Source organism: Myiozetetes cayanensis, unplaced genomic scaffold (assembly GCF_022539395.1).
Source record: "Myiozetetes cayanensis isolate MyiCay16 unplaced genomic scaffold, myiCay2020 scf2-11, whole genome shotgun sequence".
Lineage (NCBI taxonomy): Eukaryota > Metazoa > Chordata > Aves > Passeriformes > Tyrannidae > Myiozetetes > Myiozetetes cayanensis.
In genome coordinates, this window is record NW_026087411.1 from 19,998,904 (window position 1) to 20,022,332 (window position 23,429).

General features: G+C 37.1%; 1 protein-coding gene across 29 annotated transcripts in view; it reads right to left on the reverse strand.

Annotated features, from left to right (window-relative positions):
* The window catches only part of NRXN1 (neurexin 1), a 703,850-nt gene that overhangs the window by 357,023 nt on the left and 323,398 nt on the right, over window positions 1–23,429 (reverse strand). For all 29 annotated transcript variants that reach the window (XM_050314497.1, XM_050314498.1, XM_050314526.1 and 26 more), the window contains 3 exons: window positions 18,253–18,634; window positions 17,537–17,727; window positions 315–488 (listed from right to left, as the gene is read on the reverse strand). In XM_050314497.1, coding sequence (XP_050170454.1) covers window positions 315–488; window positions 17,537–17,727; window positions 18,253–18,634 — 747 coding nt within the window. The remainder of the gene's footprint in view (window positions 1–314; window positions 489–17,536; window positions 17,728–18,252; window positions 18,635–23,429) is intronic.

The following is a 23,429-nucleotide window of genomic DNA, read 5'->3' on the forward strand; positions in this document are numbered from 1 at the left end:
TGGTATTGTTTCTATCATTAATTAAAATACATCAGAAGTAAACAAAATACATGCAAATATCTTGACACTGGAGAAGTATGGAAGCTATATTAAACATTAGGCAGTTAACTCATATTCTGAGATCAATCTCTGTGCTGTAGGACAGGCACACACTTGTCTCCATAATACTAAAGAAATGTAGGGTCAAGCAAGTTCAATTAGAAGCAGGCAAAATATAGTCTCTTGATGTATGCAGTATACATATCAATAAAACACTGCAGGATTTGCATAATACTTTCACTATGATATAAAAAATAAATCAGCATATTTAATACCTTCACATCCTCTTTCTATCTGCCCATTGCAGAAGAGAGCATCTGAGATTAGATCAGGGAGCCGTCCATTCAAGTCAACTGATGCAAGACAGCCTTGGAATCCCTCCTTTGCGTGCACCAGTTTTGGCAAGGACTTAAACATTTCTTTGGCCACTCCTCCAATATACAAATCACCTGTTAAAGAGGAAATAAATATTAGATACAGAAAAGAACCTGCTTGATCTTCTGGACCTTTTGTGCTGAGAGACAGGTATATCCGATAAAATTCTTGAAAATAAATGTAGAAGAAAACAAACACTAATCACATGTATGATACTATGACACTGCAGGGCTATATTTTTTCAAATGCAGATGTAGACTTCAAATTTGTATGATTAATTACTCAGAAGTACCTGGCAATGTTATTTATGTACCAGCCCACCTCTTTAGGAAACATATATTTATTTCACCGAGGAACATTAAATAAATTAATTAAATAAAATAAATTAAATTTCCATCTAGAAACACATCTAGACTGAATGTGTATTCATAGAATCACAAAACTGTACAATCAACTGAGTTGGAAAAGACCTCTGAGATCATCCAGTCCAACCCTTGATCCAACACTGCCATGGTTACTAGACCATGGCACTCAGTGCCACATCCAGTCTCATCTTAAAAACCTCCAGGGATGGAGAAGCCACCACTTCTCTTGGTAGCCCATTCCAATGCCTGATTACTCTCTGTGTAAAAAATTTCTTTCTAATATCCAACCTAAACCTCCTCTGGCACAGGTTAAGACCATGCCCTCTTGTCTTACTGATAGTTGGTTAGGAGAAGAGACCGACCCTCATCTGGCTACAGCCTCCTCTCAGGTAGTTGTAGAAAGTGGTGAGGTCACCCCTGAGCCTCCTCTTCTCCAGACTAAACAACCCCAGCTCTCTCAGCCTCTCCTCACAGGGCTTGTGCTCAAGTCCCTTCACCAGCCTGGTTGCTCTTCTCTGGACCTGCTCCAGCACCTCAATATCCTTCCTGAACTGAGGGGCCCAGAACTGAACACAATACTCAAGGTGTGGCCTCACCAGTGCTGAGTACAGGGGAAGGATCACTGTCCTGCTCCTGCTGGCCACACTGTTCCTGATCCAGGCCAGGATGCCATTGGCCTTCTTGGCCACCTGGGCACACTGCTGGTTCATGTTTAGCTCCTGTCAATCAGCACCCCCAGATCCCTTTCCACCTGGCTGCTCTCCAGCCACTCTGTCATTCAAGTGCCCAGCCTGTAGCACTGCAGGGGGTTGTTGTGGCCAAAGTGCAGGACCCGGCACTTGGCCTTGTTGAACCTCATCCCGTTGGAATCAGCCCAACTCTCCAGCTTGTCCAGGTCCCTCTGCAGAGCCCTCCTGCCTTCCAGAAGATAAACACTTGCCCTCAACTTGGTATCATCTGCAAATTTGTTAATGGTACACTCAATCCCCTCATCCAAATTATGAATAAAGATATTAAAAAGGACTGTTTATATTGTTCTCATGCTCAGGGAACCTGGCCACAGATCTTAGCAGTGATGGATCCAGAACTGAGATAAAAGGTAACAAGTGAAGTACTAAGATCCACCCAAAGTCCATGTATCCAGAATCATCCATTCAGAAGTACATCAAGAAATAAAAGTTTTAGCGACACATGAAAGGAGAAACTTAGGGATACCATTGTTAAGCAATGAAATTACTAACTATCCCCACCCAAACTCATACTCTGTGTCAGTCATGTGAGAACAAGAGGAGTTAGGTGCTTTTAAAATGGTAATATGCACACTGAACTTACAGAGTATTATTGCAAAAATAATTCTGATGATAGACACCAATTATAAACAGCTAGCTCTGATGAAGTTCAGGCAACTTACTTAGGACTAAAAACTAGTGCTTTTTTCCCACCCAGTAATTCTTAGCTCAGAGACTTACTTTGAAAGGACATAACAGAAACTTTTCTCTGAAACACAGGTTTTTTTAAAAAACAAACAAACAAACAAAACAATTTAGGTTATGCCTTTCTTTCATGTGTTGAATGTGTCTGGCAGAACAGTGACCTTTCAAAGCAACATAACCTACTTCCCTCAAGTGTGCCTTAAGTGTCAGGTTTAACCAGGTGCTTTCCATACCTGTTGCTGAAGACATGCTGCAGAAAAGAACCTGAATGTTGCTTGGCCAGAGAAGGAAAGCATGGACAGGAGGAACACAGTCCTAGCTAAAAGACTTCTACCCTTCTCGCAGGCAAGATGTGCTTGATTACTTCAGTCACAGACAGAAAGGAATGAAACCATGGTTCCCTACATCTTCCATGAGTTTAATGCCCTGCTTTGTTGTCTTCATACGTGGAAAAGGCAGTAATCTTCGATAGCTTGGTGGGAGTGTTAGCATAAATTTTCAGCAGACTATCTGAACATACATTCTAATCTACATTTTGCTTTCCAGTACGTTCCCCAGCAAGGGTGATTTTGGAGCCTAGGCCACAGGATGGACCAAAGAGTGTTTCTGTATCACCTCAAATGCAAAGTTGTTAATTTCCTAAGAGTTTGCTGAACTTTGTAGGTAGGTTTTATAGCAACTGAAGTCAGAATGTACTAGCTATCACTATTACCCCTTGTGGCTTACTTTAATCTCCCTCTTATCGGTGAAAGCTGCAGTCACACCTTTTACTGGTTCTCCTGGTGTACTTGCCTGTTTGAAAGGGAGTGCAATTTAGTGCTGTTTGTAATGGTTTACAGTTTGCCTTTAAGGAAATAGCCTGAAATAAAGAAATGTTTATCAGACTGTGAAAAATTTTTAGTAACCACATACCAGCCCTAAAACTCAACTGCACTGAATTAGTGAAATATAGATAAAAAGCTTAGGAAAAAACATGCATATTAATAAATTTATAAGCCAGCCAACCAAAAGTCTTGGCAACCTTTATAGCATCAGATACCAAGAAACTTCAAGCTTTATTCATTCTCTGTAGATAATTTGGAGAACAAGATATTGCTTTCCTCTAGAACTTTGAGATACAGTGTAAATCTCAGAAGCATGAGATTAGACATAACAGATTAAAATATGGTGATCCATCTCTTCCCACAAATGGGAAATTCATTTACAGCAGAAAGATTTCTGCATTTTTCAATCTGCTGAACTGAAAACAAAGGTAAAACAGTTGCCTTATAATAAAGGTTCTTCATCTTTTTCTTATGTCAAACATCTAGAAAGTAAAACCTTTCCAGGTTTTCTGAAGTTCTGTGCTTTAAGTCACTGTCAGCTCAGAATAGATAATTAATCTCATCTGATTCCAGTAAACTTAAAAGAGGGAAAATTCAGAATACTAATAAAATCACTTCTATGCTAAAAAACGTGCAACCTTTCTAAACATATACTGTTCAAGCAACCATTTTTGTTCTGTGATTAGTTAAATCTTTAAAACCACAACCTTTCAGTTTGATCCCCTGCTATTTCATAATATCCACCTCTCAAACATATTGAGATTGCTATATACAGTCATATAGCAACTGTCAGTTATGATGAATGGCTAATAGAAGTTCAGGTCAGTGTGCCAACATATAAACTGGAACTCAGAATATTTGGCCTTGAAAATATACACTGGAATACTGTCAATTAGATATCATATGCAGTGAAGTACAATAAATTGAGTCTAAACAGGCTGTATCTCCACAGTTTACATACAGTTATTTAAGAGTGTTGATAATTAGACTGATCATTATATAGCAATAAAGATACAATTTTTACAAAGATATGTTCTAGGTAATATTTTAACTTTGTTGATTTTCAAAATAACTTGAGTTTTGCTTTTGCACTAGCTAATACATTACACAAATACATATCATATGTATTGAGCAACCATATTGACTCTTAGACTTCACCTTTTATAAAGTACATAAAAGTATTTTTATGACTATGGGTTAAATCTCTCCCAGATTTAATATCAAATATTTAATATCATATGTAGCTTGAGTTTACAGTTGATGGCATAAAAACACACTTCCTCTGTGAGACAAAATTTTATTAAGGTATAGACTCTGGAATTTATAATCTTTTTTTTTCTTTTTTTTTTTTTTTAAATTACTTAAATTTTTTTGGTTGCTTATTTTTCTTTTCTGCCACTATAAAATTTTTGCATAGCTACTCTTATTTCAGTCAATCACATACCATTTTCATGTTCATCTCAATGAAGAAATAGTTTTCTACAAAACTCAATCCATTCAAAATTCAGACAACACAGGATTGCAGAAAATATTGTTAATCAAAATATTTTCTATCGAACATGCAATAGCAGGGATACAGCAAACATAAAAGATTGTCCCTGCTCCTACTAAAAGAGATCAGAGGAATCAACGTAGTACAATAGAAATTCCCAGGTTTTCTCTTTTTCTCTTCTTATATAAGCACAACTTTGCTACTGGAAATTTTGCACACTCCAAAACAAATCCCTTGTTGTGTATCTGTCTACTTACTGTTATGAATTACATGTAAGTAATTTCATTAAGGTATTACAATTCATCAGATCAATAGTACAAGATCATGACATTACGTAAACCAGTTGCAGCCTAAATGCAATAATAATGCTACACTGCCACTACTGAAAATGTGTGACCATAGTTTCAGGAACTAAAGTTTAGTTATTGCCTTTCATGCCCAGATTTTCTTCTGAAGTTTAGTTTGATTTTTAAATGTATTCCCAAAAAAGTTTCATTTTTTTTTGCATAATGATCCTGATTTCCTTTATTTATGATGGAAAATAACCAATTGATATAAAATATATATCAACTTTCATACACAAAGTAGCAGTAAAGAAATAGGTGAGGGAATAGAGTGCTCCAAGATAACCTTCCAACCTCTGAAGAAGCTTCAGATAAAGCAGTATATTTGAGAGCAGATCTCACAATTCCCTTCTTATTTACAGTAGGAGTCAGTATACAGAGTTATCCCCTTTTTTTTTAGAGTAGGAGGATTGTTTCTTCCCTTTATTTTTTTGAGGTTAAAAAAAAGAAGTGTTCTACAGGCATGTTCTCACTGGCATGTTCATTGCAGGTCAGAGGAATCACTTGGAAGTCAGCACTTTAGAGATATACCTATTCATCATGGCAATAATGCTACTGATCAGTTATGCCATAAGCACTGAGAAGAGTTTAGTGGGTTTAATTTACATCTTTTACAGGTACTGCAGATCTTCAATTATTTCAACAGGAATTTTTACACCTATTTATCTCTTTTCTGACTTAGAGATGATTTGTGCTTTAATGAACAAGTAAATTTAACACAGAAACAAATTGCTAGCTAATAAATGAACCCAAGTTCTCAATGTGTTCATTATTGGAATCACACTTATGCAAAAACACACAGAACACCACACAACAGTGAGTCACACACAACTGTTGGTAAAACAAATGCCAAATCCTCCTGTAATAGCTCATCTTTTCTTATCCCAAGCCTCTGCATTTCTTCAAAATAAGAACTTTGCAAATTCTAAACCAAAAAATTGTAAACTAAAACCTGAATATGCTGTTCTATTTATTTCTATTTATTTCTGAATAACTAGCAGAAGTATCTCATTCTTTGGTACTAATGACATTGCTGACAGGTCACTTCACAGATTCTTACATGATGCATGCTAGTGGGCAAAAATTATTAACTTAACAGCTACTATTGTCTTCAAACATCAGTAGAGAGGGAATTATTATCCATATGCTTATAATGGTAACAACAACTAGGAATACTGCTCAGGTGTGACAGGTGCACTTGACCCCCTTAATCAAACCAGCAGCAGTTTGGCACAGGAGGTAAGGACCTGAGCTGCAGTTGGATGAAAAGCTCCCCTTAGAAACCCACAATGGAGCAGAGTGGCCCAGTGAACACTGATGCATAAAAGCTTCCAACACCGTCTGTGTGATTAACACACGGATAGTGGGTGGCTTTTCCAAGACTCATTTATCAAGGAGCAAATGAAGTTGAGGGTAGAGGGAGTCTCATGCATACCTTTACATTGTAGGCAATTTGACTGTGAGCTAACCACCTTATTGCATGGATACAAAACAGTCTAAATGAGCCTTCTTTGAGCTCTCCCTCCCCAACAGCCTGGCAGCATGGCAGTTATCTCCCACTGAGCTGGGACACCTCTCAAGGTTGCTCCTTGAGGGACAGAGAACTTTCTATGAATTACATGGATGAGTCCAAATTGAGTTCTCTCTAAATAGCAACTTGACTGCACACCAGTGACTGCTGCCTTGAGGACACCTCTTGAGGTTTGAGATTCCTTACCCAAGGCAGAGAGACCCCTTATTCCCAACAGATCTTCCCTATGTTGCCAATTAGTTGAATGCTAAATTAATACTAATGAAATCCATGTAGTTAATTCCTTTAGATATAAACCATTGTTCAATTCCGAGACCAAGACTGGACATAGCTGCACCTGAGCTCTATCAGGAATTTAGAAAGCAAGAGGGTCCACTCAGCCTTGTGACTCACCAAGAGGGCCTCGCTTACCCTTTTGCATCTTTGGTCTTTGTGTAAATCATTCTAAATTGATTCTAACTCAATTTTCCTTTGTGTGTTTCATTCATGTAACAACTAATAGAGTGAACCTTGCCATCGAACTTTGTTAAGTTGCATTAAGAGTATAGTCCACAGGAACCTAAATTGGGATTTTTGAAGTCTGGGAATAACTAGTTTAACCAGTATATAGCTAGGTTTCTTTATTCTCCTACATCTGTGTGTTTTGTGGATGTATCTGGTGTTCATTTCTTGAACACCTTTCTTGACAAGAAATGAAGACCATTCAAATATGGTGCCATGTATGAATACAAGAAAAAAAAAGGAAAAAAAAAAACAAAAACAAAAAGAAGGGGGTAATAAAGCAGTGGAAGGAATTGTGGCTTGGCTTTTTCATAACCCATAAAGACAATATCCCTGGAATGTTTTATATGGCTGAACAAAGTAATCTTCAAATTCTTAATTCTTTTCAAAGGCAGATATTTTGTCCCTTCATCTCTTGTTGTGCTGCTGATTTTTAGCTGTACTTTCAAAGAAGATGTTGCTTTGTCTTGTTTCTAATGTCACATTGTACTAAATCAGTACTAGGGCTAGGAATGAGATTGCCTCTGTGGCGTACTGGAGTGGTGTTACTCCCCAGGAAAGAGATGGATAGCCCAGTATATCGTGGTGAATTTTGAAAACACAACAGGCAACTCCACAATTCCTTTATATGACACATGAAAATACAAAGGAACATCTGTCTGTGGTGAAGCCAAGGTGTCAGGCACACTTTTCTCCAAACATGCTATTTCAAAATGATCAAGCATATAACAGCTTCTTCCCTCAGGCAGGCAAAGAGGAATGAGGACTGTAAAGACTGAGGAAAAACCATAGGGAAAGTATAATCTTGGAAGAAAAAAGTGCTCCCTTTATTCAAGTCCTTCCTAAAACATGATCTGCTATTACAAGATCAGTAGAAATCACTTTATAGTATCTCAATGATTGCACATTAAAGTACAAGGTAGAACTCACCATAAGACAACCCACACAATCCCAACTCATGGTATTTTTAAGGCAACTGAATTGTGAAAACAAATTACTCTCATACAAGCTGAATATGCACTGACTTAAACACAACAGACAACAATTCCTGATCTCGGATCAAGGGATATTGCCTCAAATGAAAATGTCGGGTAGGTATTCAGATGCCTCTAACATTCACTGAAATATAGGAGCCTACTTGCCCTTGATGACCTTCTCACCTCTCCTATGTACAAAACCACTACCTTTTGCACATTTAGTTTGTACAATAGGCAGAAGAGAGAGGTAAGTTTTCGTTCTGATAGGGGGGTTCAACACACTTTAGAAAAGAAATTGGGCCTGAATAGTGGATGAGTGGTCATTCTAGAGTCTTTCCCCACTTCCGGCAGTCATGACTAAACATTTATTTTTTGTTCTTTATTAAAAAAAAATATTTGATCCTAAAAAAATGTTGATGAAATATAATTGCTCTTTTTTTTTTTCTCCCAATAAATCAAGAGACCCACTGTGTTCATAGCCCATTAATAAACTGAAGGACAGTTGACAAAGACTGAAATGATGCATCCACACAGCTCCTGCAGCACATACGCTCCAGCATATGGCTTTTCAAATCCCCCTATACAGTAGAGAATATGCACTTTGCTGCACATTCACAGGCTTGTTTGGTAGAGCATGACGGAATTTTGTCTACCACTTGCAAAGGCACTTGAGGGAAGACATGAAAATGTAAAGTTAGTGTTTTATGTCCACTTACTTCAAAGAGTTTATTCTATAGTTTCAGTATTGATTTGTGATGGTTGTCTTTTGGTTTTGATGTGATTTTTTTTTTTAAGAAAAATAGGCTTATCAAATATTTTTCCTGTTTGAGTGATGAATTCTATCACTTTTAGACTCTCTCTCACCTAAGAAGGGAAAGGGTAGCTAGTTTACTTGTCCAGGTTCTGCTGAGTTATCTGTCTTTTCAAATACTTCAGGCAAGAGGCCATTTTATGCTGTGACAGGTGGTGGCTTTCATCTTTCACATTCCCTGTACTGATAACCAAAGCAAGGCAAAACGTTTACAGGCAAATAATAATAATAATAAAAGAATATATAGGTTAGCAAGTCACTCTTTTGGGAAGGAATATAGAAACTGATCTTTTCACCCCAATTCTATGCTTCTTTCAGTATCTTGCCTGAATACTCCATTAAAGATATTCCAAAAATAAGAGAAATCACCATCACTGAAATGCTGACATGGTGGGTTTTCTTTAGGCATCATTATTGGCACATAGTACATAATGTAGTTATTTGTCAAGAGAACTGAACTTTGAAGATATTTCTTCCCTTGGCTGATAGTGCTCTTTTCACAATTTCATTGTAGCACTGCACCTTAGCCCACACTGACAGAAAAAAAGGCAGTGAGAATTAAGAGGTACCAGATGGAATTTACAGTCTATGGGTGCACCAGGAAGACCAGCTTACAATTTTCTTTTACCACCAGTTTCAGCATCAATCCACACTGGAGACTCAGCTGCTGCTCTACCTTTCTCCAGGTCTCCTGGTTCCATCACATGATTCATAACCATGCATTGAAGACTTTCCACACTTGTACAAATGTTCTACTGTCTAGAAACTCTTTCTCATGCTATTGCCATGCTGCTTGCTGCTCTACAACTCAGCTCTGCTGAATGTGCTTTCCACTTCTGCATGCACCTCTTGGTGCTCAGTTTTCATTCTTACTACACTTTTTGACTCTGTTCGGTACTGCTCAGTGGTTATGAAAATATGCCCATGTTTCACAAGCAAGTAAAGCAGTGTTATAGGAATTGTGTGTCTGAGAAACAGTAACAACACAATAACACCCTTAAAAGCTAAGTTTTGAGTAGACAAAAGTAGATATTCAAAAGGTAAGTGTTCACATCTGAACAAATCCCCTAGATTTCTCCAGGTTAAAATCCACCATTTCCCAATAATCCTATTCTCAAACAACACGTATTCTCAAACAAGAAACAATTACACAAAAACATTTAATGTTTTCTAGACAGTAAAAATCCTCAGATTCCCAGAGTCTTTATTTCTCTTTGCTTGTTTTTAACCCTGCTAAAGACTAGATGGAAAGCACTGGCATCGGAAAAGATTAAACAGATGTAAAACCAAAGCAGTCTGCTTGTGCAATGGACTGTGAGGAAAACTGGTGATGCATGTTAAATGGTAAATAATAAAATCTAATTGCCATATAAATGTGCATGGCAATCCATCTCCCACATAATCAATGCTAGGCTAATTACTCTGTATGAGTGGGATGGTTGTGGTGGAGAGGTGAGGCATTCAAGCACATCAAACGTCCTTCATTTTTTTTCCTGTTCTGACCACTTTTGTAGATTGTATACACCCAAAAAATAGACAAAATCTAATGAAGCTGGCAATTGCATGGCATATTATACTCAGATTTCTCCTTCTTCTGATATAATTTTTTCACTCTCTGCAGAGCCTGTATATGAAAGAGTGAGGAATTCCTCTTTCCAACAGGCATACTAGACCTCAGAGATCCACATCTACAAAAATCTTCCTTTAGTTAGTACTTCAGGCACGATTCTCCACATAAAAGCTGCCAAAGAGCTGAGATGCTAAATGTTCTCATTTTAAATGTAGATTTGCAGAGAGTAACTTTTTAGATGATACTACTCCTGAGCAAGACAATCACCTCTAGACTCAGGATATTCCATGAAACTGCTCAGTTAGAATATCAACGTCAATGGGAGGGGTGCTCATGTACCCACGGCAGCACATTATGAAAACAAGTTTAGGATGTGCTTCTTGGCTGGGGGGAAGAAGGGAGGTGGTGCTAGGAAGCCATGGAATATACTTATATTAAATATCCAGATTTTTAGGCAAGTTTTTTAAGAGCATACATGTTTCCTGCATTATCCTTAGCAAAACTTTTACTTGGTATTCCAGATAGGCTTGAAAGAAATTCCACAATCACCAATTATAATAACTTGCATGCCAAAAGCTGTAGGAATGTAAGTAAATCTATCCATTCATATGTATGTGAAAGACTAAGAAAAACAGGGGATAAGAAGTAGAAAGCAAAAATCTTGCTCACCATGGAGTGATCTGACAGACTTCTGCATTATTACTGACTTCACAGAACTCTGCACTAAAATATCTCTAATCTAGAACTGCTGGAGTAGATTTTCAATCTTTTTCCCCATCTCATAATTTTGGCAATTTGGATACAATTTCTGAAGGATCAGCACTGCCAGATTTATTTTCACAGCCTGGTAGACAGCGTTGCTATTTAGACGCAGCATGCGACAAGTTGCAAAGAAAGGAGGATAAAGGAATTCCCATTAGACAAGGTTGTCCAACCACCTATTGTTATCTGCCCCTAGAATTTTGCTACACAGGAAGCCTCAAAGAAAAGTTCTCAGTTTTAAGTCTCTTGTTTTCCTCTGTAGAGAGCCTGCTTTCCTACACTATCATGAGGGTAAAAGCTGCATTTGCCACTGCCTATTCCAACAGGGCACATTGGGAAGATCTATTTGCTGTTGTTTGGAACTCTGCATTTGGAACAGAACATTATTTCTGCATGAACAGTTCACAGCCCACTGGCAAGGTCATTACAATTAGCTCAAGCATGATTATTTGAGAAATTTAAGCATTAATACTTGTCCACTTATATAAATTTGTGTTTTTATATGAAATACTTTTCCATGCTTCTTAAAGCTTTGTTTCTCTAGTAATAGAAACACGAAGAATCATTGCCATTGACAGAGATCTTGCAATATAGAGAAAAACATATAATGAAACAGTAATAATAATTGACGCAAAATAAAACAACAGAGAGAAATATTACATGAAATTGAAACAATTTCAATTTCCATTGCTGAAGGAGGAAATCTTTATGATCAAGATTAATTTAGTTCAGCATGAGCAACCTACTTTGACAGGCAAATGAAATATCAGTAGATTAAGGGACTATTACAAATCATCAATGGATGTGCCAGGCTAGTAGATCTACTGATAATTTGGTTAATTGCGTTAAAAGTTTACAAGGATGAATTAATTGCCAAGCAACTCTTCTTGTACATAGAAGAATTATAACTCAGTGCATCTGTCAAACTATTGAGGTGATAAGAGAAATGAATATGACTACTTTTTTTCAAGTGCTTCAGACTAGTCTGTTTTCACATTATTGGAAAAAACATCAAATGAAAAAGCAAATGTATACAGCAGCAGCAGCCCTATGTCACAGAGGAATAGAGAAAGCTGGGGGCCAGTGAAGAGCTATGGAAATAAAACAGACAACAAGATATCTAGACAGGGGTTTTTTAAACCCAAGAAGGTTGATTCTGATGTATGCTCTATTATGAATAGCATTTTTTGAGAATGAAGTGATATAACAGCACAGAAATAACATATGACTTACAATGGACTCTAAAACTGAAGTTTGGGAAGGCCATATGAAAGATGATGGCAGTGAGACAAGCTGAAATTATTAATGTCAATTCAAAAAAGCAAGTCTTAAGAACATATGAAATGATGCAAAGGCAGCAAAGGTTAACCCAATAATGTTTAGTTGTGTAGGGTTTTTTTTCATAATGATGATCCCTTAAAAAAGAAAATACATTTAGTACAACATCAAAACTAGGATGGCTGCAGATCATTCTGGAGAATACAGCATATCTGTGATAGGAAACTTTAAAATAGGATGACATATAGAAGTACTGAAACTACCAAATCATACAAAAGTTTGCAACTACTTATTGTTAAACCTAAAATAACAGCATGTTCCTTAGTTCCTCATTTCCTTAGTTTCTCGAGTCCAATATCTCAATTTCTCATTTCAATTTCTAAACAGTTAAAATGCTAAAACATTTTAATTTTCTGATGGGTATTCCAAGAGAATTATGGTTGGATTTTTGTCGGGTTTTGTATGCTTGCTGTCTAAGAAAGTGTATGAATACTTTAGGGACTAAATACTGCCTATATGTGTAGGAGAGAACCAAAAGGAAAGATTAAACCCTAGTAGGTAAGTGGATACGAAGTATGCTTGAGGATGTCCTCCTCCTCAAAAGCAGATCATGCATCTTCAAATAGTTTTAAAATAAAATAATTTCTGACAGAACTACAGTTTCCCACACCACAGGAAATGAAATATGGAGAGGGAAGAGACATTATAGGTATTGTAAAACCTACAGTCTGAGCAAGGGAGACATCTTTTCTTTGGCAACAGTGAGGAACAAGAATCATAGAATCATAGAACAGTTTGGGTCAGAAGGGACCTTTAAGATCATCCAGTTCCAACTCCTCTGCCGTGGGCAGTGACACCATCCACTAGACCAGGTTGCTCAGAGCTCTATCCAACCTGACCTGAACATTTGCAACTTCTCTGGGCAACCTGTTCCAGTGCTTCACCACCCTCACAATAAAGAATTTCTTCTTAATATCTAATCTAAACCTACTCTCAGTTTGAAGCCATTTCCCTGTCACTGCATGCTCTTGTAAAAAGTCCCTCTTATGTCTTATTTGTGGGTTCCCTTCAGGTACTGGAAGGCTGCAATTAGGTCACTCCAAAGCCTTCTCTTTTCCAGATTGAACAAACCAATTTCTCCCAGACTTTCCTCACAGGAGAGGTGCTCCAGCCCTCTAACCATCTTTGTGGCTCTTCTCTGGACTTGCTCCAATAGGTCAATGTCCTTCCTGTGCTGAGGACCCTGGAGCTGGATGCAGCACTCCAGGTGGGGTCTCACCAGAGTGGAGCAGAGGGGCAGAATCACTTCCCCTGACCTGCTGCCCTGACTGCTTTGGATGCAGCCCAGGATACAGTTGGCTTTCTGTGTTGCAAGTGCTCACTGCCAGGTCATGTCCAGCCTCTCATCCACCATCACTCCCAAGTCCTTCTAGACATGGCTGCTCTCTATCTCTCCATCCCCCAGCCTGAACTGATACTGGAGGTTGCCCTGATCCCAGTGCAGCACCTTGTGTTTGGTTTTATTAAACCTCATGAGATTTCCATGGGCCCACTTTTCAAACTTGTCCAGGTCCCTCTCAATGGCATCTTGTCCTTCAAGTGTGTCAACAGCACCACTCAGCTTCGCATCATCTGTAAATTGGCTGAGGACACATGCAATCCCTTCATCTATGTCATTAATGAAGACATTAAATAACACTGATCTGAATATGGAACCCTGAGGGACACCGTTTGTCACTGATGTCCACTGGTACTCTGAGCCATTGATCACTACCCTCTGGATGTGACTGTTCAACCACTTTCTTATCTGTCTGGCAGTTCACTCATGAAATCCATCTCTCTTCAGTTTGGAGAGAAGGATGTTGGGGGGCATCCATGTCAAAGGCTTTACAGAAGTTCAGATAAATATCATCTGTAGTCCTTCTCTTGACCACTGATGTAGTCACTCCATCACAGGCGTCAAATTCCACTTTCACTTGTAATTCTGTGCACTTTCAAGGCTACTAAAACCCCTCAGACCATAAAAGTACAGGACTAAGTACAGCAAGCAAAAAAATCCCTCCACCTAACTTGTTTTGGTCTGTGAAGGCCTTGAATTGCAGCCATGCTAACTGTCTGAGCTGTATTGAAAGCAGGACAGGGAATCTGCTCATGAAATATATGAAAGCAAATTTGCTGTGTAACTGAGTGTTGGCAGGCTTGAGCTGCATTGCCTTCGCTGTTAAGACTCATTTATCTTTACATGTTATCTGCTAGAACTGCACCCAAGTACACTTTGCTAATTTTCTCTGCTGGGAAAAATAACACAGTTCTTGGAATCCAAACACAGAATTGTTTTCACTCATTTATTTGTCTCCAACTTGTAATTTACCCATCTAATTACAGCAATAATTAAGCTGGAGAATTTAATATAAGTGTTTCCACAGGTACCCACTGAAATTGTACCAGAGGTTATGCATGGAACCAATATCTTTAATAATGAACTTTCCGTGTTATATAGTCAAATCCTATGCCCAAAAGGAAACATACACTGGAAAATCTCTCCCATTCTTTTATGTAAGCTGTCTGCTTTCCCAGACAACTTCCATGCTGTGCAGGCTCTACAACACAATCTGTGTCTTATCTTCACACAGAATTCACTGTGTATTTGCAAAAAAAAAAAAAAAAAAAAAGCATATATGGGATTTATTTTTCCAGAATTGGTTTGAATTTCATTGTCAGAAATCTGGTAAATCTACAATTATTCAGAAAGTTTGCAGATTCTGTATTATCTGTAGAGATTTATATTTTACTTAATGATAGCTCTGGTTAAGCAGAACTATTGATACCAGTAGCAGGAAGTGTAATTTTCACTTTGCTTTTTGCTAAGACTAAAATAATACAGGACAATGAATTAACCATAACTACTTTTATCAGGAAAGTGTATGGAGTGTTTATAGCATAACAGCATTAGAAGAAACACTGACATAAAGGAGAAAAGAAGAAACTACAGGAGAGTATTTCAACTGAATACAAAGGAAAGAAAAACAGAAATGAAAGGCAATTTTTTTCTCCTTTTTACCCTGCTGGCTAAAATGTATCATCTTGAACTTCCTCCCTCAGAAATCCAACCAAACTTCTCATGATATATACCGTGCCATATTTAAGGGAATCTGACTGAGCAAAAATATAGTAGCCTACATAAAAAAAATAAATAAATAAAAAAATTAAACACACTATTATAAGACAGAGGTGAAGGACTTGTGTATACTAGAACAGTTAAGAAAGACGTTTGCTATATATTCCTGCACTGAATATGTCAGGCTTGTTATTCTTTTACTATACACATTCCCTGGGTGGTGAATAGCAGAAAATCAGCATCTAATACAATTCATCTTCCGAGCTTCAAATATCAGTATGTTTTTTCATGCTCCTCATTTCTTTTTTCCAAAGGAATTCAAGGTTAGAAAATGCAACCGCTATGGATACAGTTTTACTTCAAAAGAGTAAAGCAAAAAGTAGAATTTTCAAAGTGCAGAAAACAAAGGAATGTTGGATTTTATAGGTTGTCCTCGCTGATGAGCTTTCCCTGGGACTGGACTGAGCAGCACATTCAGTGAGATAACAGCGCTCTCTAGTGCCTTCAGTAAGCACATGGCACAAACTTTATTTTCTTTAATAAGGTAAAGTACCAAAATACCACAATCGGTTTGAAAAATATGTAGAATAAAATGACTGTGTCAACTTAACTATCAGTTCGTAACAGGATTATTTTTCCTACCCATGTCTAATTTATCTACTAGGAAAAAACCCAAACACATGAAATACATGCACATATGCATAAGTAGTACTTGCCAACAAAAAAAAAGTGGACGAATAAAGCACGCACTTTGTCTACAGCATCAAAAATGCTGCTGAAATATACCACTGTCTCAAAAACATTGATGATATTCATCAGAATGCAAAAATGAGAAACAGCACAAATTTCAAATACAATTTTAGGAATGCAGTGAGAGCCATCCAAAAAGCTTTATCAGAATTGTTAGGTTTATAAATTAGAGAATCACCTATTGAAGATTATGACAGATCAAGATACTGTTTTCATAGTCTTTCTTACAATCTTTATAGCACTTTCAAGTGAGGCAAACATGTAAAATATCACAAAATCCAGAATAATTACCAAGGTCAGCTCATTATCTGTGACTCAGAGGAAGATAAAAGAAAATCTAGCAAGGAATAAGCTCTTGATGGAATATTAATATCTTCTTTGAACATACTGGCTTTTGAAATACTGTACTTCTTTGACTGCTACGAAATTTTGGTTTTCCTGACAAGAACTTTTTTAAAGAATGTTAAAATACACAATACTTTTCCACATGAGCAAAACATATATTCTTATGTCTGATTAGGTAGTCAGTATTTTAAAAGTATATTTATACATGTTTTCAAAAGGATACTTTTCCTCTGATGCAAATTAGCTTTTCAGAAACCCATCTTTAGAACTGATTGCTATCACTTTAAAATATACATATATGTCAGTTTGGTTTATCAAAATGGATCTTAAGAATCTAGCTGGATCTGTAACATACATTTAGGCCTATAAAACAAAGTTTATCCCACCTGCAATTGAAATTCCAATACATTAAATTTTTAGGTGAATATGGTTCAATACATCTTGCAACCTGTATTTATAACTGATTTGGAGGACTGCCACAGAAGATCTTAGAAGACAGTTCATGATATTGAAATTGCATTGCATCTCTTTTCCCAGCAAAAGATAGTTTTTATGTGAAATACTGAACAGTGAGGGACAGGTCAAAGTCTTCCCCAGTTCTCTAACATAGAGATCAGCAGTTCTGAGAATCCTCTGTAGTCAGACTGTAAAGCTTGGGCTGTGGTTTTCACATGCCACTTATGTTCATGTAAAAATCAAGGTTTTTACATAGATGTTGTAGGCCTCCTTTAGTTCCCCAATTATCTTTTGGTTCATATGGGCCCCCCTGTGTTTCTGTAATTTCCTACTTTTTTTTCCCACAGCATTTTCACACATTTTAAGTTGCACCTACCTGTGCAACTACTAAACCTGCACTTTTAGGTTAAAATGATGTTATCTCTTGTGATCATATTCATTATTATAAAGTAAAAGGCTTCATACAGTATTATAAAATTCTATTGTACTTTACATACATGATTTACTCTGTTTATCATTCTGTAATGACTCTCACTGTAGATTATACATGAATAATTGTACTTACTTTTGAGATCTAAATTTCTGGCTCCTGCTGTGCTCTGTGTTGTGATTTTAGTGTCAATCTTTACAGTGTGGAGATTGTTGGTATCCCTTGATATCATCACATTATGCCACTGGTTGTCATTCAGAGGTTTATTAGAACTTCCTTTGATGAGATTTGCACCATTTCCCAAGTCAAATACATAATGCAAATACCTGGGAAAAGAGAAAAAATTGGAAAAGTTTCCTTTTTCTTCACATAGCAAGGGGGCACTAATTAATATGTCTAATATTTTATATTTGCTTGTACTCCTCAGTAGTGCTGGTAAAACCAGAAGACAACAACGAATGCCAGATGGGGAAGCAACCATAATTCAGAGAAATTGCCACTGGTTTAGATGAGTTGAGGTGCAGTCCCAAGTTTCTGGAAAGTAATGAACACTCCACGTACCAACACATGCATACATACGTAGAGAGAGAACAAGAGGAAGCTACAAACTAGTACTTCTTTGTGGTAAACACGAGAGAAGTTATACCTATTATTTACTGTCATATATTTCAGGCATCTAGCTTCATCTGAAAGAAAGAGTCAAAATAAAGTATATCAAGTTTAACATGAAGAAACATTTAAGAATCATATATATCCAGTCAGATAAAGATTTGTATCCTAAACTTTCCCTTGTATTTCTCCTGTATATACATTTTGAATAGACTGGCTTTGCCATGCTAATCCATACATACCCTTTTACTAATTCAACCACAATGAAATCATTTCCATCGCCACTGTTATAAAGTATCAATCCATCCAGAGAGGTGGTTTTGAACTGGAAAAAAAGGTGCATAGATGTATACGCTTGTAGCGTGGCCAGTGCAACATAACTTGCTTTTGTTTTAAAGGTTACAGGGTCTGCTATGATGTTCCTGAACCCAAATCTTGCATTTAGCTCACAATAATCGATGTCTCCGTTTTTACACAAGTCAATGTATGCCATGCCATTAAATGTGAGACTCTGTAGATGCCCAATAAAATTAGAAGGCACAGAAGACAGGTAGCGCCGTTCTGTTATTATTCCTGTTTCTATGTTGTGGAATTCCAGTCGTGTGTGATCACCAGCCATTTGACCTTTAAATAGCAACAAGAAAACACATGTTAGCATCTGAAATGGGAGGTCAAAAAGCACATCATGTGATTAAGTATCTGCATCAATTTCACACTTTTCAGAATGTGCAAGGCCAAATCTTGGCTCCAATCATCCAAATTATTGGTAAATCCAGCAGCCTTTCCACTGAGTTCAGTAAGTCTGGATAATGCCAACAGCAAGATTTCTAAACTGAAACACAATACCACAGTATATTGACCTGCCAACAAGATCCCTCACTTTGGTTTCCCTTTACCAGAGGTGGGGTTTTACTATAAGCAAATGCAATTACTTAACATGAAGACCACAAAGGCAAACCTCAGAGCTAAACCAACAATATTAGAGTTTAATGAAAGAGAGACGTAAAAGTTTGAGGGATATTATTCCACTTGGTTTGCCTAAAAGTGCATGATTTGGCAAGAGGTAGGAAGGATTCCTATTTCAGTTGTCTTAGGTACATTAATGCTGGCTCTGCTGCAAACCCTCATGCTGCTTGGGTGGATGATTGCTTGAAAGTAACTAAGATTTGTACCATGGGGTAAGGTCCAAAAGCCTGCAGAAAGGGTGTAAGCCAGCATCTTGTAATCCTGAAAATAACTAGGGACTTGCTCACATCAGAAAGGTGCCCAAAAGGAAGTATCACAGATGCTTTTGAACCTCTCTTTGTCGTGTAAGAATGCCTGTAGAGCAAAAAGACTGAAATTTGCTGACCCTATAGGTAATCTGAAGGAAAGGATCAACACTGCCAGGCTACACTGTATATAGGTCAGGTAAGTTTTTAATCTAGTTATTAAATAATTTTCCCAGCATATCAAAATTTTGTCCACTGAAGAGATCCCTTTTCTAACAGAACTTATATTTTTTCCATGCTTATTTTAAAGAAGTAGGGCAGTATTATCACAAGGCTGATTCATGATCACGTTGTGTGGGTATGGTGACAAAACAGCTTTTTATTACTAATCGATTTCACCATTTAATGTACCTCTTGCAAATCATGGCCTAGATTTCCCAGTTCCTTAGCTGCTTCCAACCTGGACTAAATATTGGCATAAAAGTTCAGTTCCCACAGTGGCAGTGTAAAGCTGTTGTCAAGTCAAGTTCCCTCTGTCCCTCCATAAACATAAGAGAGAATGTGAGCTCCGACCCAGGCTGAACACGTTTATCAGTTGTGCAGAAACCCTGGTGGCAGTCTTACACAGCTGCACTTTCACATATGTCACAAAAAAATGTCTGTGTACATGTGTGTGAACAGGGAAGAGACAAGGTAAAAATAAATGTAGATATTTGGGCTTTGCCCAGGGAGATGAATTCCCAAACAGGTTAAGTCACAGCACTTACAATTACAGGGGTCAGTGAAGTTACACTGAAAACAGCTCTGCAAGTTTTAACACTATTCAGACCACACATGCACACAAATTGCTTTAATAATTTATGATAAATATTTCCAAGGAGCTTACTTAGCTTCATGATGAGTTCTATATGAGAACTTATTCTATGGATGTCATTGAATAATGTCATTTTTCATCACTATCTGGGATCTGTACTAATATGGCAGTGCACTGTAAGAGGCACCTTAAACCCCAAGGACAGTTGTCTTGATGTTCTTGTTTCTAAACATCAGTTCTGAAGATACTACTTTCCCTGATGTATTAAGCAAAAGCAGGTTGTTCCTTGCAGTAATGAGTTAGGGAGCTGCCTTGAAAAATGCCAAATCGGTAATTTTTGCAAGGACAAGAGCTGTATATTGGATCACAGTCAAAGAGCTGAGGATCATGTTTTAGAGGGGAACATCATGTATTCCAGCCTTATATCACTTCAGATGGCATTTCATTAATGTCATGGCAAAAATCCACTAAGCTTTGGCCTGTAGAAGAGTATCCCCACTACATTAAATGTATTTCTTTCTTGAGTATAGTAATAAAAAAGTTCTAGAATCTGGGCTCTCATCCCAAATCTCCCTCTAATATTTCAGTTCTACAAACACTCTAGCAGGACTTGAGATTTCACATAATGCTTCATGGGACTTGCAAATACAGCAGTGAAGAAAAAGAGAGGGAGTGCAGTTCGTACTTACAAGGTTGGACATTTGGGGTTTTGTGTGGGGTTTTTTGGTGGGGCTTGGTGGTTTTGGGTTTTGTTTGTTTGGTTTTTGTTTCTTTTTTAAGCTTACCAGGTTCATGTACAAAATTCATTACCTGCTGCAATATTATGGGACATATAGGTCATAGAATTTCTGTTCATAAAAAAGTCAGGTATCTATTCTGTTATCCAACTTTGGTGACCTCCACCAATCCACTTTTATTTTCTGTACATTTTCAGAAAACAAAGTGTATCAGGGTTGCAAGTATTTAAAGTCTTTTATGACGAGCGAAATCTTTGAAACCACTTGCATGACTTCCGATGAAAGCTAGTTATGATTCTGTGTTATATTATTTATCCAAGCACACATTATGTATTTGTCAAAGATAACTAAGCTCAATTCATGGATGAATAATTGATATTTTACAATCTGTAAAAACTGGAAAGTCAGGTTGAATTATTTAATGGCTTCCTCTTCAGCTTAAGCTTTCTGGATCTAATATTTTAGGGTTTTTTCCACATATGACATAGGAAAGGAATCAAAAAAACCCCACAATGTGTAGCAGGGGGAAGTCAGAATTTTCAGTAGGAAGTCAGTTTTCTTCCTTATTCTCCTTATGACATCATAATAACCTTTCATATGAGAAATTAGTGGGTTATATTTTAACCAAATTTCTAATTGTTGGGACACCCAAAGAAAAGTTCTAAGCAGTTTTGAGCAAGAGCATTCCAATCTGACATGGCAACTCTTCCCCTGTGCTTTCAGGAAATTCAGAGCTACTACACATTAAATTCTATGGAATATATTTGAAATTTAAACTTATAAAGGCTTTGAAAACACTGTTGAAAAAATAAGAAAAACCAAACCAAACAAACAAAAAAAATCAAAAAACGCCCCACCCAAACCAAACAAAAAATCCCAGCGCTTACACAACAATAAAGATTTTCTGTATAGAAAATTTGATACTCCTGGGACTCTGAGCAGATTCCCCTGTTACCAGACTCTCAAGTTCCCTCTGTTCTTCTCTTATGCCAGTTCCCTTGCTAGTGGTGGAGGAGGTCACAGGTTGGCTACACAGTTTCCCGAAGGGACTTTTAGGAAGCTTAGGAAGACTTTCCCTCCAAAATACTGGGGTGACTTTTTCCCTTTGGATGAACAACATTAAACATCTGTGCATTATGCAAATGTGGGCGACTTCCAGTTTGAAGAACTGAGAGGGATTTGAAGTCAACTGGCTAGTTTCTGATACAGGTACTGGGATGTGGGAAGAATACAAGTGTTGTCCAGAAAAATGGGCCCACGGGCAACACTTCAGGAGGCAACTCAAAAGACTCAATTGCTTTGGTAGAATAGAATAGAATAGAATAGAATAGAATAGAATAGAATAGAATAGAATAGAATAGAATAGAATAGAATAGAATAGAATAGAATAGAATAGAATAGAATAGAATAGAATAGAATAATATCAGTTGCAAGAGACTTATGGTCATCTAGTCCAGCTACCTGATTGCTTCACAGCTGACCAGAAGTTAAAAGCATATTATTAAGAGCACTATTGAAATGCCTCTTAAACACTGACAGGTTTAGGGCATCAACCACCTCTCTAGGAATCCTGTTTCAGTGTTTCTGCTTGCTAGTACCATGATATTTCATAGTACCTACAGTTATATACAATGAAGAGGGATTACAAGAACTTCAAGTCCTGCATTCTATACTTATTACTTTACCTGACTAGACTATATATGATTGAAACCTCCTTAATCCTTCATACATATTTTGAACTTTTATGAAGCTGCACTGAGCAGTTGGGACTGAACCCAAATGTGAAAATAACACTTCCTGGTGGTTTTCTAACCTGTAATATTTGTAAATTAGAAATCTACCATGAGAAATCCAGAAATTGTGCATTTGAATCTTGGCACTGGATTTTGATCGAAACATCTTCTTCTATATTAGAATACACCTTATTATTTCAGTGGTAGTTAAAGTAGGAAGTTTATAATATTTTTCAGTATACTTCCTCTGATACTATAAATTTAATTTCAAAAAGAAAATAAATTATTTAATCCATCTACAGTCTTGAGAGAATGACCCAAAGTATCACCACATACATAAACTTCACCTCTGGATGACCTATTGGTAATTTTTGATTCTAGAATATATGTTCTTGCAATTATTGAATACATAGCAATTATTTTTCTGCCAGTGACATGGTCTTCAGTGTTCTGCTGTGGTGAAAAGCGATTATTAAAGAAGGTGCACTCCTTTAAAAAACCCACTTAAATTGTTTCCATTTTAACAAAGCTTAGAACTAATGATAAAAGCTATTTAATGCTACCCAAAACCAAAGGAAAATATTACACAGCTAACACAAAATTAGGCACATTGTATTATGCAAGGAATGAGGGCCAGAAGCCAGGTCTGTTGCTATTAATAACACATATGTAAGCATTAACTTTTTACAGAACAAAATCAACGTGTTCTCTATTACCCTTTTTGATAATACATTCCTAGAAATATATTTCTAACTACATGCTGGCATGTATGTAATTTTTTTCTCCCATCCAAACTGCTATTTTAGTATTTGTTGCCTAATATTTAATTATTGAGGACAGCTGATGCAAGCTTTAAAACACAACAGAATATCCTTCAAACATTTATTAAATTCTTTCTTACAGCAACGGCTTAGAGTTTAGTTC